The following is a 14,400-nucleotide window of genomic DNA, read 5'->3' as shown; positions in this document are numbered from 1 at the left end:
GTCCTTCACGCCCTGCCGACGCCTTCGGAGGGGGATTTGTCCCTATACGGGACTCAGGGGCCGGCACGGCTCTGTTCCGGCGTGGCCGGGCTTTTCCTGTTCCTCCTCCTCCCCTTCCTCCCGCCCGCTGCACTGTGGGCTTTGGAGTCCCCACGCCGCCCCGCACCTGGACAGCGACTACATTTCCCGAGGTACTCCTACATTCTCCTCCTCCTCCTCTTCCTCCTCCTCCTCCTGCTGCTGCTGTCGCTGTCCCGGGCTCGCCGCCGACCGGGCTCGGGTGGCAGCGGGGAGCCGCGGATCCCGCCTGGCCGCGGCCCGCAGTGCCCATGCCCGCAGGTACGGGGTGCGGGCTGCGGGGTGCGGGTGCCGTGCCCGGGGCGGTCCCTGGGATGCCGGCAGTGTTGTTTCCCCCGGATGCTGGGCATGTGTGCCGGGTGCTGTGTTGTTTCCCCCCGCTCTGTTGGTTCCCCCGCCGTTGTTTCGGGGTGAGCGGGTGCCGCGTACCCTCAACACCCTCCTCTGCCAAGCGCACCCCGCACCGCCCCGCAGCGCCCATCCCTTGGTGCTGGGCGGTGGGAGGCAGAGAGGTGCCCGTACGGCGGGCGAGGGTGCATTCTCAGGAGCTTCCCAGCCCTTGTTTTAGGGAGGGTACCCCAGGGATTCGCGCGCCCCGTTCGGCGCGGCAGCTCCGCACACAGCACGTGACGCCTTGGCAGCGTCCCTCGTGTGCCCCGGGGCTGTCCCCTCCGGACCGCGGTGGCTCTGCCGCCCGTGTCGCCTCTGACCCCGGGGTGGCAGCGGTGTGTGACGTGACAGTGATCCATGTCAAGGTCACACCCAGGTAACTCGGTGATAAATAGGTTCACACGGTGATAACGGACCGGCTCTGCTCCCTCTCCCTCCCTCTCTCTTCTCCTTTTTCCTCTTTCCTCAACTCCCTGGCTTGCGCCAGGTACTCATGTCCGCTCACTTCGAGCTAAGTAGCTCCGTGGATGTTCTGGACAAGGGGGATTGGGTGCAGCTAGGTGGGTTCTGGTCTGGAGTCCCTTAGTGTGTGGGGACACACATGCTGGAAGGTAGGAGCCAGTGCTCCTGGGAATGGAGCAGCTTTGTCCTGGATTTAGTGTGGATGGTGTTCTGTGGGCCAGGGATCCATGTATATATCCCTCCTGGATGGACAGGGCAGGAATGGGGAGCGGAGGGTGGCAAACATCCCACAGGGGTTGTGGTGCACGTGGCGGCAAGCAGCTGCTGCAGGTGACATCTACAGCCCAGCCTGGGGACAAGAAAGTGATGGAGCAGAGTCCAGGCTCTCGCAGCTGGCAGTGGCCCCGGCACGGTGCTGGGCTGGGTGTTTTCCGGGGGTTAGCCCTTGCTCCTTGCCCTTCCTGCCACCGCAGGGGCCGGTGCTCCAGCCGGTGCCGGACAGGCAGCGAGGGAGCAAGCGAGCGCCTCTTTGATCCCCAGGGATCTGTTTAGGGGCTGCCTGAGCCGTGAGCTCTGGCGCACACATGTTTTGGTGATACTCAGGCACCAGTGCTGAAATCCCATGGGAATGCTGCTGGAGTGGTGGGTCCTCACTGGGACAGATGGACACTCGGCATCCTGTAGGTTTAGGTCACCACCAGCTTCCTCTGCCACCACTGGTGCTGGCTCATGTCCCTGTTTATCCTGTGTTATCTGGCAGCAGGGGGGGGATTATCCCCCAGTTTCACCATGCAGGATGCAGTGGGACACAGACTAGGACCATGAACTTACTTTTTAATGACTGTGATAAGTTGTTCTGTGGTTATCTTGGTAATGAGGTTTCTAAACCTTGCTCCTGTGGCGTGTGTTGGAATACGAGGAATCATGTGGCATGAAAAGTCACCTAGGTGACTTCTTGTGGGAGTGGGGAGTGCTGGGAGGACATCGGTCCAGGCCTTCTCCTGTCCCTGCCCTCATCCCATGACTGCTAATCAGGTCTCCTGGCACTGCCAGCTTTCCTGCAGCCAAACCTCAGGATCTGAGCTTTTAATCCCTCTCTGGGCCATGAATCTCGTGGCATTTTGCATTTCCCCCGGCTGGGCATTGTGTCCCCCTGGGAAGAGCCAAGGGGCTGCCGCTTGCCTGTGGCTCAGCTGAAGTCCTGCCAGCCATCCCGCTACTGAGTAACACGGGTGGCCCCATGCCCGGTGTGCACATTAACTCATTTCCACAGCCAGCACATTCTTGTGCCATCCCCTCCAGAGCATTCCCAGTGCAGGGCGTCTGCATCCCTCTGCCTCTGCAGCCCAGAGGAAGTGTTGCTCCAAGAAGCAAAAAAAACCCCACTGAGTCTTAAAGGGGAGGAAAAGGAGGTGTTGGGAGCTGAGGATGCCCCACTGTGGATCCAGATGCTCCGTGCATCCAGGCTCCGGATGCACGTGATGTACGAATGCCGCCCGAAATGACCCCCCCCCCGCTTCTGCACAGCAAGATGCACGGCTGCTTTTCTTCTTCCCAGAACATCTCCTGGGGAGAAGGTAGTGGTATTTATTTGCCTTGCGATTCTTGAGGAATTTTGAGCCTGTGCCAAATGCTGCTTTTTCCACAGAAACTGCAGCGCCCTGGTTTTCCATGCGTCCGAGAGCGCCTGCGACAGAGAGGGGCTGCGTGGTCCAGCAGAGCCTGTGTAGCTGATGGCTCCCAGGATAATGCTGCTGTCCTGCTGCAGAGCCATGCCCAAGAATGATGGCACCAAAAAGCCGGTGCCGGAGAAGGTGCCGGACCAGCGCTGGAAGCTACAAATCTGCTACCTCTGCTTCTATGGCTTCATGACACAGATCCGGCCCGGGGAGAGCTTCATCACCCCCTATCTGCTGGGGACCGACAAGAACTTCACAAAGGCAGAGGTGAGCTGTGGGCATCTGGTCCCCCACCCCGGTGTCCCCCTTTATGGCCATGGTCACCGTCCTGGGGCTGTACAGAGCATCCCTCGGTGCTTCTGGGGTGCACAGGGGTGTCGTGTCCTGGGCACGGCAGCGTGTGGTGACTCATGGTGGTGCTTTCTGGGCAGGGAAGGTGGGGTGTTGTGGGGCCTTGTCTCACTTGGCTGTGAGGTCACCCTATCCCCTGAGTCCCAGGCTCAACTTGCCCTGGCATAAAACCTGGCTGGCAACTGATTTTGGGGGCAGTGTGTGACTGCTGCCCACCTTAGCAGCCTGTTGGAGAGTGCTGGGCTGGGAGAAGTCATGCCCCATCCCACTGGGGAGACTTTTCCATGATGGCATAGTGCACTACTAGGCCACTGGCAATGATGGGGTTAGACAAGGAGGGGCCACAATGTCTTCATCTCCCAACCAAGGGATGCTGGCCTCAATCCCAGCTGGCCGCTGCGCTGTGGGAACGCTGCATTCCCGGCACGGGAAGGGGCCAAGGCTCAGCCAGATCCCCAGCTGAGCATGCTGCTGGTCACAGCCCTCCCCGAGGAGGCGCTGCCATGGGGGTCAGCAGCCAGTGCCCATACCACCTGCAGGTTGGGGGGCATTGCCAGGGATGTGCCCAGCGCTCAGCCCCTCCTTGCCCTCATGGCAGGTGACCAATGCGATCACACCGGTGCTGTCCTACTCCTACATGGCCGTGCTGGTGCCCATCTTCCTGCTGACAGACTACCTGCGCTACAAGCCCGTGCTGGTGCTGCAGAGCCTGAGCCACATCTCCATCTGGCTGCTGCTGGTGCTAGGCACTTCTGTCCTGGCCATGCAGCTGATGGAGTTCTTCTACGGCATCACCATGGCTGCCCGCATTGCCTACTCTTCCTACATCTTCTCCCTGGTCGCCCCGTCCCGCTACCAGCGAATGGCCAGTTATTCCCGCTCCGCTGTGCTCCTGGGGGTTTTCACCAGCTCCGTGTTGGGCCAGCTCTGCGTCACCTTGGGTGGTGTCCGCTTCCTCACCCTTAACTACGTCTCCTTGGGCTTCGTCAGCTTCGGCCTCATCCTCACCCTCTTCCTCGAGCGGCCCCGGCGCAGCCTCTTCTTCAATCGTCCCGGGGGGGCTGGTGACGCCGCTGTGCCCACCGAGCTGGACAGGATGGCCGGGGGGGACGGCGGGAGGGGGACACGGGGCTGGCGGGACATGGTGCTCTGCCGGATGCTGCAGGAGTTGGGAGCGCTGGCCAGGCAGCCCCAGCTCCGCCTCTGGTCCCTGTGGTGGGTCTTCAACTCGGCTGGGTACTACCTGATGCTGTACTATGCTCACATCCTCTGGAACGAGATCTCTCCCCCCACGGACAACCGCCGGGTGTACAACGGAGGCGTGGATGCTGCCTCCACTCTGCTGGGTAACTCGCCTGGGATTGGGACACTGGGGGTGTGGGGGGACACTCGCATCCTGCTGCCTCCTGTGGGAATGGCTGGGGACACCAGAGAGGCAGGGGGTCACTGCTGTCCTGCTGCACCCCTTGGGAATGGGGGTCCTTGCGGTATTTTTGGTGGTTTGGCATTGGGGATGACATTATGGTTACTGGGCTGGGTCCCAGCCTAGGTATGGCAGGGGATCCTTGAGCTGTTCACAGCATCCTTCATCCCTCCTCAGGAGCTGTCGCCTCCTTCGCTGCTGGCTACGTGAAGATCCGCTGGAAGCTGTGGTCAGAGCTGGTGATTGGAGTGGTTACGGCATTCCAGGCGGGATTGCTCCTGCTTATGAACTCCACCACCAATATCTGGCTGTGCTATGCTGCCTACATCCTCTTCCGTGGCTCCCACCAGTTCCTGGTGCCCATTGCCATGTGCGTGGTGTTCCTGGGGACCCACTCCCACCCCGGCAGCCGGGTTGATGCCAGGGGTTCACCAGTGCTCCCATTTTTCCCAGTTTCCAGATTGCTACCTCCCTCTCCAAAGAGCTCTGTGCTCTGGTCTTCGGGGTCAACACCTTCTTTGCCACAGTGCTGAAGACCATCATCACCATCATCGTGGCTGACAAGAGGGGCTTGGGCTTATCCGTGCATCCCCAGGTAGGGTTGGGGTCACACCTAGGATGGAGGTGGTCCCTGAATGATGCGGGATGAAGGGAGGGCTCCAAGTGCTCTTCTCCCCTCTCTCCTCTTTTGCAGTTTTATGTGTATTTTGGCTACTTCACCCTGCTGGCCGTGGTCTACCTGCTGGCAGCCATCAGAGTGGGTGTCCAGCACAGCCACCGCAGGCAGCCGGTGGAGCTGGCCCTGGCCAAGGAGCCGTGCCAGCTCCCAGTGGAAATTCCAGCACAGGAGAAAAGCCCGGAGGCGGGCACCGTACGGGCCTGAGCGCCGGTGCCACGACACTGTGGCCGGCTCTTGGCTCCCCACGTGAGCATTGTCATCGCCACCGTGTGCTCGGCGTCCTGTCCCACTGCTGGTCCTGGCTGCTGTTCTGTCAAGGATGTAACCGCTGGGACATGTTTTCTGCTCTGTGAGGACAGGGCTGTGCCCCTTCCCTGTCCCCACACCCAGAGTGGGGGCAAGATTCCCATGGTGCCACCGCCATGTGTCACACACACGCGGGGTATGGATGGGGACCCCGTCCCGCTGCATCCCCATCATGGCACAGAGCCAGGCTACAAGAGAATGTTTCTTTATTCAGTGCCTTTAGAAAATGGTTTATAGGACACAACTGATGACAAAAAAAAAATAAAGATCCACATGCTTTAAATTGCATTAATTACACAAAATACAGTAGACTGTAAGAAATAGAAACCGTGTGACTCGCACAGCTTTTATGGTAATAATTTCCATAGAATAACAAAAAAGCTAGTTACAAATTCCTCTTTTTTCTTTTCTTTTTTTTTTTTTGGTTTTTTTTTTAGCACCTTGGATTTGCCCCCACCAATTCCAACCAGCTTTGCTGTGCCTTTGCCATTCGAGCCCAGCAAAGATGGCACGGGGAGGGGGAATTGGCAGTGCCTGCCCTCGGTACCACACGTGCTCAACACGCACACACAGAGAAACACGTGCCAGGGGCACAGCTGGCCACACCTTGGGGCCACGCTGTCACCCCAGTACCTGGGCTGGCTGGGGCTGTACCTGGGCTGTGGGGGCACAGCCGGGGGTCCCCAGGGTGCATGGATGGGATGGGGGAGACCAGACCCCCACCAGAGCTCTGCTGGCTGGGAGGTGGAGGTGAGAATGATGATGGGATGGTCCTTACCTGGGAGGATGGAGACCATCTGGGAGAGCCCCAGTGTCACCACAGGACAATCCCTTGGGTGGGATGCTGGTGTCTTGGCTGGAGAAGACCCTATGGCCTCAGCAGCAGGGATTTGGTTCCAACCCAAAGCTCCTGGTGAGGACAGCGCGGGGCTGGGGGCTGGGGTGAGAGAGGCCCTACAGGCTTTTGCGGGGAACAGCCCACATGGCAGCATTGAAATCTCCCTGCCGAGCATCCTCCCACCCAGCCATCCCAGAAACAGCAACCGAGCAGGGAGGGGAACAAGCTGAAGTGGTTAAATATTAGGAGTTAGAAGAGGAGGAGGAGGAGGAAGGCCACCAGCCCATGGCTGCCCTGCCCCAGGTGGGACCTGAGCCCCTGCCAACCCAGGGCAGGGGCCATGGCAATACTCTTTGGCTTCAGGTCTGCAGGAGAGCGAAACCCTGCGGGGCAAGAGTGGGCGCGTGGAGGGGGCTGAGGGGCCCAGGGGTGCTGGGGTGCAGGCTTGCCCAACCCTCCCCAGGGACATGGGGGTACTCAGGGGTTCCAGGGTGGGTATCACTTTTTGGTGGCGGTCATGAAGCTGTTCTCGATGCAGAGGACAATGAAGGCTTGCTGGCAGCTGCTGGCTGCCTGCTCCAGCAGTTTTCCAGAGGCCAAGGAGGAAGCCTGGCCGGTGACTGCGCGCTCCTCTGTCCGCCATGTCTCGCAGTAGCTCTCGGGCAGGCGCCGACCCTTGGCATCTGAGCCGTGCCACACACTCTTCTGCGGCCTGGAAGGGTGAAGGGTGGGGGACTGCTGCTGCCCTGCCATGCTCCAAACCCCAATTCCCCATCACTCAGTCCTGCACTCACCATCCCGCATCTCGCAGGACATCCCGGCCATCAAAGGAGAGGATGCGGGCGCCGGTTCTCAGTGGGGCCCCGCTGCCCGTGAAAAGGGCTTCCCAGTTATTGAAGAGCACTTCATCCTGGTGGGAAGGGTGGGAAAATGGAGGAGGAGGGGGTTTAGCACTGCCTGCACCCCAGGAGCAGCCCGGAAGCTCCAAGCCCCAGCAGCCTCTGGGAAGGAGATGCTTCATAATGGATGGCAGCTTTGCTATGCTCTGCATCCCAGACCTTGGTGGCGCTGGGTTAATAGCTGGACTTGCTGATCTTAAAGAGATCTTTCCCAACCATAACGACTCTGTGATCCTATTCTGTGACCCAATGAGAGCTCAGAGAGTGTTGAGAAGGGGATGGGACAAGCATACCCGGAGGTTAACGATGGGGACGGCGGCACGGTCGGCCCTGCGCACGATGCTGTAGAGATCCTGCAGGCGCGAGGACAGGAAGGCGCGGAAGGTGCCGGCCAGCCCAACCTGTCGGGCTTGCTGGAAGCACTGGAAATCGGCGCCCCGGATGCCACGCATGCCGCCGCTCAGTGGGGTGTTCAGGGCCACCAGGTGAAGCTGCCAAGAGGGGGCAACAGGGCTTGAGTGACACAGCTTTGGCCACCAGCATCAGCTCCCCTCAGCGGGCATGTGGCACTCACGGCAGGCTGGAAGTCCTGGTGCACGTGGGCGGCCACAGGGGCGGGCTCCGGCCGGCGGTGGATGTAGTACCCGTTGATGAGCTCGTGCTGGTGGTGGAGCAGGGGCTGCTCGGGCAGGCGGTGCTGGTTGGCCACCACCTCATCCCCACGCCAGGGACGGGCGGTGGCCGAGGGGACGTGGTTGCGGAGCGGGTGCAGGGGTCCACGGGGCTGGGGGCCGGCGTAGTGGAGGGTGGGTGGCTTGTCGTACACCTCGTTGTCCTGGGGAGTGGGACACAGTATGAGGGGGGGTGTGGTGCCCCAGGTGGGGATGGGGATGGAGAATGTTGGGGATGGATGGAGATGGTTGTGGTTGGATGAAGATGGGCATGGAGATGGTCGGGGTTGGATGGATATGGCGCTGGGAATGGAGATGGTTGGGAATGGGGATTGATATGGTTGGGGATGAATGGAGAAGGAGATGAAGTTGATTGATGATGGATAGAGCTGGTTGTGGATGGGATGAGGATAGATGAGGATGGAGGATAGGGATGAGATTGGGAAGGAGGATAGGAATGAGGATGTGCATGGGAAATAGAGGACTCACCAGAGCCGAACTGGGGATCAGGTTGTGCTCCTCCAGCTGCAAGGGCATGGCACATCAGATCCCAGCTGCCCCCCCTCTCCTCTTCCTCACGCACGGGTGGGGGGCCCCCAGCATCACCAAGAGTCCCCAGCGAGCCCCCGGGGTGGTGCTGTGCGTGCCCCCCTCCAGCCGGGCAGTGCAGCCCTCTGCCCCCCACTCACCAGCACCCTGCGGAAGCCCCCGCGGAGGCGCACGTACAGCTCCTGCCGGTCCGTCAGGAAGACAAGGCCGCCCTCGGGCAGCTCGTGCGCTGCACTCAGCATTGCCTGGTACGTGGGCATGGCCTGGAGCTGTGGGCACAGCCCGGGGCAGGGCTCAGGGACCGGCTGCCTGCACCATGGGCAACCCCTGCCCAGAGCCCTGACTCACCCCCAGGGATATCCCGCTAGTGCCTGGTGGTCCAGGGGGTCCTGGTGGTCCCGGGGGTCCAGGGATGCTGACAGCTATGGGCGAAGGAGGGTGAGATGGAGAGAGGTGCAGCATGGGGAGGAATGCAGAGCTGCAAGGAGGGATGCATGGGATACAATCGGGAATGCTGGGGGGGCAGGGAGGGATGTGGGGGTGCAGGGTGGAATGCAGCAGAGCAGGTACTCACCTTGTCTGTGGGGACCTGGGAAGGAGGGTGGCCCGGGTGGACCAGGAGGGCCAGGGGGGCCCTGCCGCCCCTCGTACCCGATACCAGGGGGACCCTGAGGTCCTGGAGGCCCCGGTGGCCCAACAATACTGTCCCCCTTGGGACCCTAGGCAGTGTGAGAGAGAATCTGTTGGAGCAAAGCCCCCAGGGATGCCACCTCCCACTGTGCCCCCCTTCACTCTCCACCCTATGAGGTACTCACCGGCAGCCCGGGGTATCCCTGGGGCCCTGGAGGCCCTGGAAGTCCAGAGACTCCAGAACTGTAGAGTGGGGTGCTGCCTGGCTCGCCCTTCTCACCCTTGGGACCTGCATCCCCCTTGTCACCCTGTGGGATGGCACAGTCTTAGGGTGAGCAGCTGGGATGCGCTGGGCACCCCAAGTGGTGCTGGGCTCCAGCTGCCAGTGTGCAAAGAGCTTACCCGCAGGCTGGTACCAAAGTGACTCACGTCGTAGGGGAACTGGCCTGTGGAGAGAGGGAGAGGAGGGGAGAGGAGCCAGGATGGGCATGAGCCACCCCCTGCCTGCCTCTGCCAGCAGGGACCAGTTACCTACCTGGCGGTCCTGGGGGTCCGGTGTCACCTTTCTCTCCCTTTTGTCCTGAGAACTGGTGGAAACCTGTGGGGAGCAGCAGAGATGCCATCTCAGAGTTGCAGCTATAAGGGATGGGAGAGGGTTCCTCCCCAGCCCTGCTTTGCCAAGGTTCCCCAAAATGCCCAGAGGGGGTGGGGAGAGGGACACCCACTTACCAGGGAACGCTGGGTGGCTGGGGTCACTGAAAGTCTGTGGAGATGCAAAGGAAGTGGCTGCAGAGACAGCAGCATCCTTGGGGACCCCCCCCCAATGCTGGTGACAGTCCCACATGCCAGCTCCAGCCAGGAGATGTCACCAGAGCATTCTCAGTCTCCTCCAGGCAGGCAGGGGACACTGGGGGCCCAGTCACCAGCATGTCCATCACGGTGACCGTGGTGATACTCACATTGCCATTGTTGTAGACTATGCTGCCAGGTGGCCCAGGGGGCCCAGGGGGTCCTGGGGGGCCTGGGGGACCCTGTGGGGGTCGAGAGGATTTGTCAAAGTCCTGCAAAGCGGACAGTCCCCACCATGGAGGGGGACAAGCAGCCCCTGAGCAAAGGAGACATGCCCTTTGCCTGAGGGATTGGGGTCCTTGGGGAGACCCTCAGGGTGTGTGCCCCGGCCTGCAGGGCCAGCAGCTGGGGGGTCACAGCAGTGCTCACCCGCAAGCCCCGCACGTCTGCGGGGTCGCCCTTCTCGCCCTTCAGCCCGTTCATGCCAGGACGTCCCTGCGGATGAGCAGCGCAATGAGCCTTGTCCCCGCTCCCCTGCCAGCCCCTGGTGTCACGTCTGGGCCTCCAGAGACACCTCTGCCCCCCCAGCACGGCCCCATCCCTCAGGGACATGGCGAGGCGAGGGGCTCAGTGCGTGCCGCGCGTGCGGACGCAGAGGGGGACGCGGTGGACACAAACAAACCGGGAGCAGGTCTTACGGGTCTGCCCGGAAAGCCAATCTCTCCCTTGGTCCCTGCTCGTCCTGGGGGACCCTGGAAGGGAAAGAAGATGAGGGTGAGAGATGCTCAGTATGGAGGCATCCCCTCTGCCTAGGATCATCTCCGTCCCTCCCCATGGGACACAAGGAAGGGGATGGTGAGGGTGACTTACCGATGGTCCCATTGGGCCCCGCAGCCCTGGCTCCCCCTGCAAATAATGGAGAGGGACAGGGCATCACCACTGGGCCCAGCTGGCACTATCCCAGGGGGATGTGCCCCCCATTCCTGCCAGGAACCCACCTTTTCTCCTTTCACCTTGGCAGTGACCACGGTCCCGTCAGGGCTGATGATGACGCCGGGCTCCCCCTTCTCCCCCTGCAAGAGAAGAGGAGGTGGGAGGGGACACGCAGGGACCAGGCTCCCTCCCATGACAGAGCTGGTGTCACCTGATGGCCAGGTAGGATGGGGGACCGGGAATGTGACCACTCAATGGGATGCAGGTGACCTGGAGCAATTACCTTCAACCCTGGGGCACCCTGGGGACCAGGTGACCCCTGGTCTCCTTTCGGTCCCACCGGGCCCTGCAGAAAGGACACAGAGTCCATGTCATTCCCAGCTCAACAAAGGCAGGCTCCAAACTCCCCCTCCATCACCACCACTCTGCAGCAAAGCACAGCAGGACTGGCAACCACAGCTGTCACCAGGGCCACCCCGTGGTCCCCAGATGTGTCACCAACTCACCGGGAAGCCAGCGCGGCCTGGTCTGCCCTGCAGAGAGAAGCAGAGATGCTCCTAAGAGCAAACCCCATCTTTCCAAAAACAGGCTGCCCTCCTGGCACTGCTGAGGGGTGGGCACAGGTGGCAGGAGGGCACCTACCTCTGGACCAGGAAAAGCCACCAAGGACTTCTGCAAAAAGAGACAAAATGAGGTTTTTTTCCCCCTGATCTTGGCTCTGAGGGTCAGAGCTGCTGGCAAGGTCTCCCTCACGATGGCTGCTGGAATACCCCTTCCCCTGCCCTGTGCTGAAGCCAGGTGCCATCACTTACATCTTCACTGGAGACACCGATGACCTGTCCGGGGGGACCAGGCGGGCCAGGGGGGCCAGGCAGCCCCACTCCATCTTGGCCTCGCTCTCCCTGGAAAACACAAGCCATCAGCCCAGGGACACCAGTGGCTGGTCCCCGTCCCCAGCCTGGTGGCACCTACCTTCTCACCGGTACTGCCTTTGTCACCTTTGGGTCCCTGCAAAGAGGAGCAGGAGGGAGTGAGCGCCAAATGGAGAGGGACTCTGCCTCACCAGTGCAGACCCCCTCCCACCTCTGGCTCAAACAATCCTTCAGGCAGCCTCACCTCTGCCTCCAGCTCCAGGCAATGGGCCGAGCTGCAATGATTTTGGGTGGAGGTGGTGGCCAGTGCGGTGACAAGGTGGGGGGGGACAGGATCCTAGGGGGTGTGGGCACCCCTGACATGTGGTGAGCCAGGTCCCACAGCAGGGAGGGGGAATTTGGGCTGCTGTGGATGGAGCAGCTGCCATCAAAGGTGCCCTGCCTGGAGTGGAGGAGGTCTCCTGGAGCTGAAGCTCCTACCTGTGGTCCAGGGAAGCCCTCCAGGCCAGGGCGGCCATCCAAGCCAGGCATGCCAGCATCTCCCTGCAATGGGAGCAGGAAAGGGCAGGATGCAGTCGCAGCTGGCAGAGCACAGGGGTCCTGCCCACTGCCCTGCACACCCGGGTGCTGGCACAAAGCCATCCCAATCTCCCAGTGCTCCTACCTTTGGTCCCGGCAAGCCAGGCTGTCCGGGACTGCCGACCTCTCCCTGCAAGGAAAGAGGTGTCAGAGGCATCCCTACAGGCTGCCTGCAGGGATCCCACGTGGATGGAGCCAGGAGCATGTTGTAAGGGTTCCTCACCTTCAGCCCCGGCAGTCCTGGCACGCCCTGCAAGTGACAAGGGGACCATGAGCACTGGGTGATGGCAGGGGACATGATGGCCAGGAATTCCCCAGGGAGCCCAGGATGGAGAGGAGGGAAAGGGCAGGAACGGCCCTACCTGTGGTCCTTCAGGCCCAGGCGGTCCAGGGGTGAATGACAGCCCTGAGCCCTCCATGTCACCCTAAATGCAGGGAGAAGGGGCTGAGCCGTGTCTGTCTCGGGCCCCATCCCATCCCATCCCATCCCATCCCATCCCATCCCATCCCATCCCATCCCATCCCATCCCAGCCCATCCCATCCCATCCCAGCCCAGCCCAGCCCAGCCCAGCCCAACCCAGCCCAGCCCAGAGATCCCATCCCATCCCATCCCATCCCATCCCATCCCATCCCATCCCATCCCATCCCATCCCATCCCATCCCATCCCATCCCATCCCATCCCATCCCATCCCAGCCCAGCCCAGCCCAGCCCATCCCATCCCATCCCAGCCCAGCCCAGCCCAACCCAGCCCAGCCCAACCCATCCCATCCCATCCCATCCCATCCCATCCCATCCCATCCCATCCCATCCCATCCCAGCCCATCCCATCCCAGCCCATCCCAGCCCATCCCTGCAGGGACCACTCACAAATCCAGCCTCGTAGCCCGGCCCCGGTGGTCCCGGGGGGCCGGGGGGCCCTGGCTGCCCTCGGGGTCCCACGGGCCCGGGAAGGCCGGCTAAGCCCATTTCTCCTGGGGGCCCTGCTGGTCCCGTTTCTCCTTTGTTGCCCTGCAAAGGAGACAAAAAGGGATGGAAAGTGGCAGTGGTCACTGCCTGGAGCCCACAGGCAGGAGGCAGAGCATCCCCTCACAAATCTCCTCTGGGACAGGACATGGAGGATCTCCCCGATGTTCCCCTGTCTAGGGGCTTTGTGGGAGGGGGCATCGCCCAGCTTGGGCACCCTTCGTCCCACCAGCTCCCCTTGCAATGTCCTCAGTGGCCACCAGAGGCTCGTCTAAATTCATAAAATGGGAATGTCTTTGCACGTGGGGCTGGCTCCACTGCTGCAGCAGAGCTCAGTGCTATGAAGGAATGCTCACAGGCATTCCAGGGATTGCAATGGCTCTGGAAGCAACGGGCTTGGACCTTACACATGCTGCCACCCCATCTGCCCTCTGGGCGCTGCAGAAGTGCAGAAAGTTAGAATTAAGGCTAAGAAACCTCAATTTTTGAGGTTTTTTGCCCACAGTTCAGGTTGTAGGGGATGGTCATCACAAGGGACAGCATCCCAACTCTAAGGGGCTCCCATCCCAGCACGCCTTTGGGGATGCAGGGTGGAAAGAAGCTGGAGCAAGCAGGCAGGAGAGAGTGATGCACAGAAGATGGGGTGTTTTCCAGTGGGGTGTGGGCGTCCCCCAAGCAAAGTCTCCTCTGTGTCTTGAAACACCCCTCCTTGGTTTTCCTGCCTGCTTCCTGATGTGGCAGTGCCTGGAGCAAAGCCGAGGCAGGGTGGCAGGAGCCCAGTGAGCATCCTTTGTGGGCTCAGCAGCTCCATGCACCTTTGGGATACGGCCCTGATCTGGGAGGAACACAAGTAGCAGCAGCCCCTCCCCATTCCTGTGCAAGACGGCTCCCCCAGGCAACATCCCTGCCTCCAGTCTGCAACGGAGAATCCAAAAAACCCCACCCCAGGCACAGTACCTTGGGTCCTGGTAGGCCAGGGAGGCCAAGGTCGCCCACATCGCCCTGGGAAGGAGAAGAGGGTGTGGAGAAGCTGCCCAGCGCCAGGCAGGAGCAGAATGGTGCTCCCCAGCCCAGGAACCGGCGCCTCCCAGAGATGTGGGACGGCCGTGACACGCTCCTGGGGCACACGGGACAGGGCCAACCTGCCACTCACCCGCTCTCCTTTGGGCCCCGGCTGCCCATCCTCCCCATCTCTTCCTGGAGGACCCTGAGGACCCTGTAAGATCCCAGGAGTTGGTTCCAGCACAGGAAAACCCCGTGGGGCTGGTGGGCACCGAGCCCCCCACCGCCACAGAGTGTCCCTGGC

The 14,400-nt window shown here is 61.5% G+C and overlaps 2 protein-coding genes across 4 annotated transcripts in view; one reads left to right on the top strand and one right to left on the bottom strand.

Annotated features, from left to right (window-relative positions):
• Positions 1–99: 99 nt before the first annotated feature.
• Positions 100–5,760, top strand: SLC19A1 (solute carrier family 19 member 1). 2 transcript variants are annotated; one of them, XM_063162754.1, is made up of 6 exons: positions 100–191; positions 2,579–2,876; positions 3,559–4,306; positions 4,561–4,753; positions 4,837–4,978; positions 5,078–5,760. In XM_063162754.1, exons 2-6 carry the CDS (start codon positions 2,664–2,666, stop codon positions 5,264–5,266), a joined length of 1,485 nt encoding a protein of 494 aa, XP_063018824.1. In that variant the 5' UTR covers positions 100–191; positions 2,579–2,663; the 3' UTR covers positions 5,267–5,760. The 2 variants fall into 2 exon arrangements, with proteins under 2 accessions (XP_063018824.1, XP_063018823.1); XM_063162753.1 differs by lacking the exon at positions 100–191 and adding an exon at positions 245–339.
• COL18A1 (collagen type XVIII alpha 1 chain) overlaps positions 5,558–14,400 on the bottom strand; it is a 36,545-nt gene continuing 27,702 nt past the window's right edge. For both annotated transcript variants that reach the window (XM_063162751.1, XM_063162750.1), the window contains 29 exons: positions 14,248–14,310; positions 14,052–14,096; positions 12,999–13,139; positions 12,491–12,553; positions 12,352–12,378; positions 12,214–12,258; positions 12,030–12,092; positions 11,650–11,685; positions 11,490–11,579; positions 11,320–11,349; positions 11,184–11,210; positions 10,961–11,023; positions 10,743–10,817; positions 10,615–10,650; positions 10,443–10,496; positions 10,174–10,239; positions 9,915–9,986; positions 9,685–9,718; positions 9,491–9,553; positions 9,358–9,401; positions 9,141–9,263; positions 8,900–9,044; positions 8,674–8,747; positions 8,466–8,594; positions 8,266–8,301; positions 7,680–7,940; positions 7,399–7,596; positions 7,001–7,116; positions 5,558–6,918 (listed from right to left, as the gene is read on the bottom strand). In XM_063162751.1, coding sequence (XP_063018821.1) covers positions 6,705–6,918; positions 7,001–7,116; positions 7,399–7,596; positions 7,680–7,940; positions 8,266–8,301; positions 8,466–8,594; positions 8,674–8,747; positions 8,900–9,044; positions 9,141–9,263; positions 9,358–9,401; positions 9,491–9,553; positions 9,685–9,718; positions 9,915–9,986; positions 10,174–10,239; positions 10,443–10,496; positions 10,615–10,650; positions 10,743–10,817; positions 10,961–11,023; positions 11,184–11,210; positions 11,320–11,349; positions 11,490–11,579; positions 11,650–11,685; positions 12,030–12,092; positions 12,214–12,258; positions 12,352–12,378; positions 12,491–12,553; positions 12,999–13,139; positions 14,052–14,096; positions 14,248–14,310 — 2,433 coding nt within the window. In that variant the 3' untranslated portion in view covers positions 5,558–6,704. The remainder of the gene's footprint in view (positions 6,919–7,000; positions 7,117–7,398; positions 7,597–7,679; positions 7,941–8,265; positions 8,302–8,465; positions 8,595–8,673; positions 8,748–8,899; positions 9,045–9,140; positions 9,264–9,357; positions 9,402–9,490; positions 9,554–9,684; positions 9,719–9,914; positions 9,987–10,173; positions 10,240–10,442; positions 10,497–10,614; positions 10,651–10,742; positions 10,818–10,960; positions 11,024–11,183; positions 11,211–11,319; positions 11,350–11,489; positions 11,580–11,649; positions 11,686–12,029; positions 12,093–12,213; positions 12,259–12,351; positions 12,379–12,490; positions 12,554–12,998; positions 13,140–14,051; positions 14,097–14,247; positions 14,311–14,400) is intronic.

This window comes from Melospiza melodia, chromosome 8 (genome assembly GCF_035770615.1).
Source record: "Melospiza melodia melodia isolate bMelMel2 chromosome 8, bMelMel2.pri, whole genome shotgun sequence".
NCBI lineage: Eukaryota > Metazoa > Chordata > Aves > Passeriformes > Passerellidae > Melospiza > Melospiza melodia.
The sequence above is the reverse complement of the archived record's forward strand: the minus strand, read 5'-3'. Positions and strand labels throughout refer to the sequence as shown.

Bases quoted from the DNA above. Each gene is read 5' to 3' on its own strand.
- SLC19A1 (XM_063162754.1), top strand. From the start codon at position 2,664: ATGGCTCCCAGGATAATGCTGCTGTCCTGCTGCAGAGCCATGCCCAAG. The intron at 2,877-3,558 runs GTGAGCTGTGGG...CCCTCATGGCAG, and splicing joins AGAACTTCACAAAGGCAGAG to GTGACCAATGCGATCACACC. The intron at 4,754-4,836 runs GTGCGTGGTGTT...CATTTTTCCCAG, and splicing joins TTCCTGGTGCCCATTGCCAT to TTTCCAGATTGCTACCTCCC.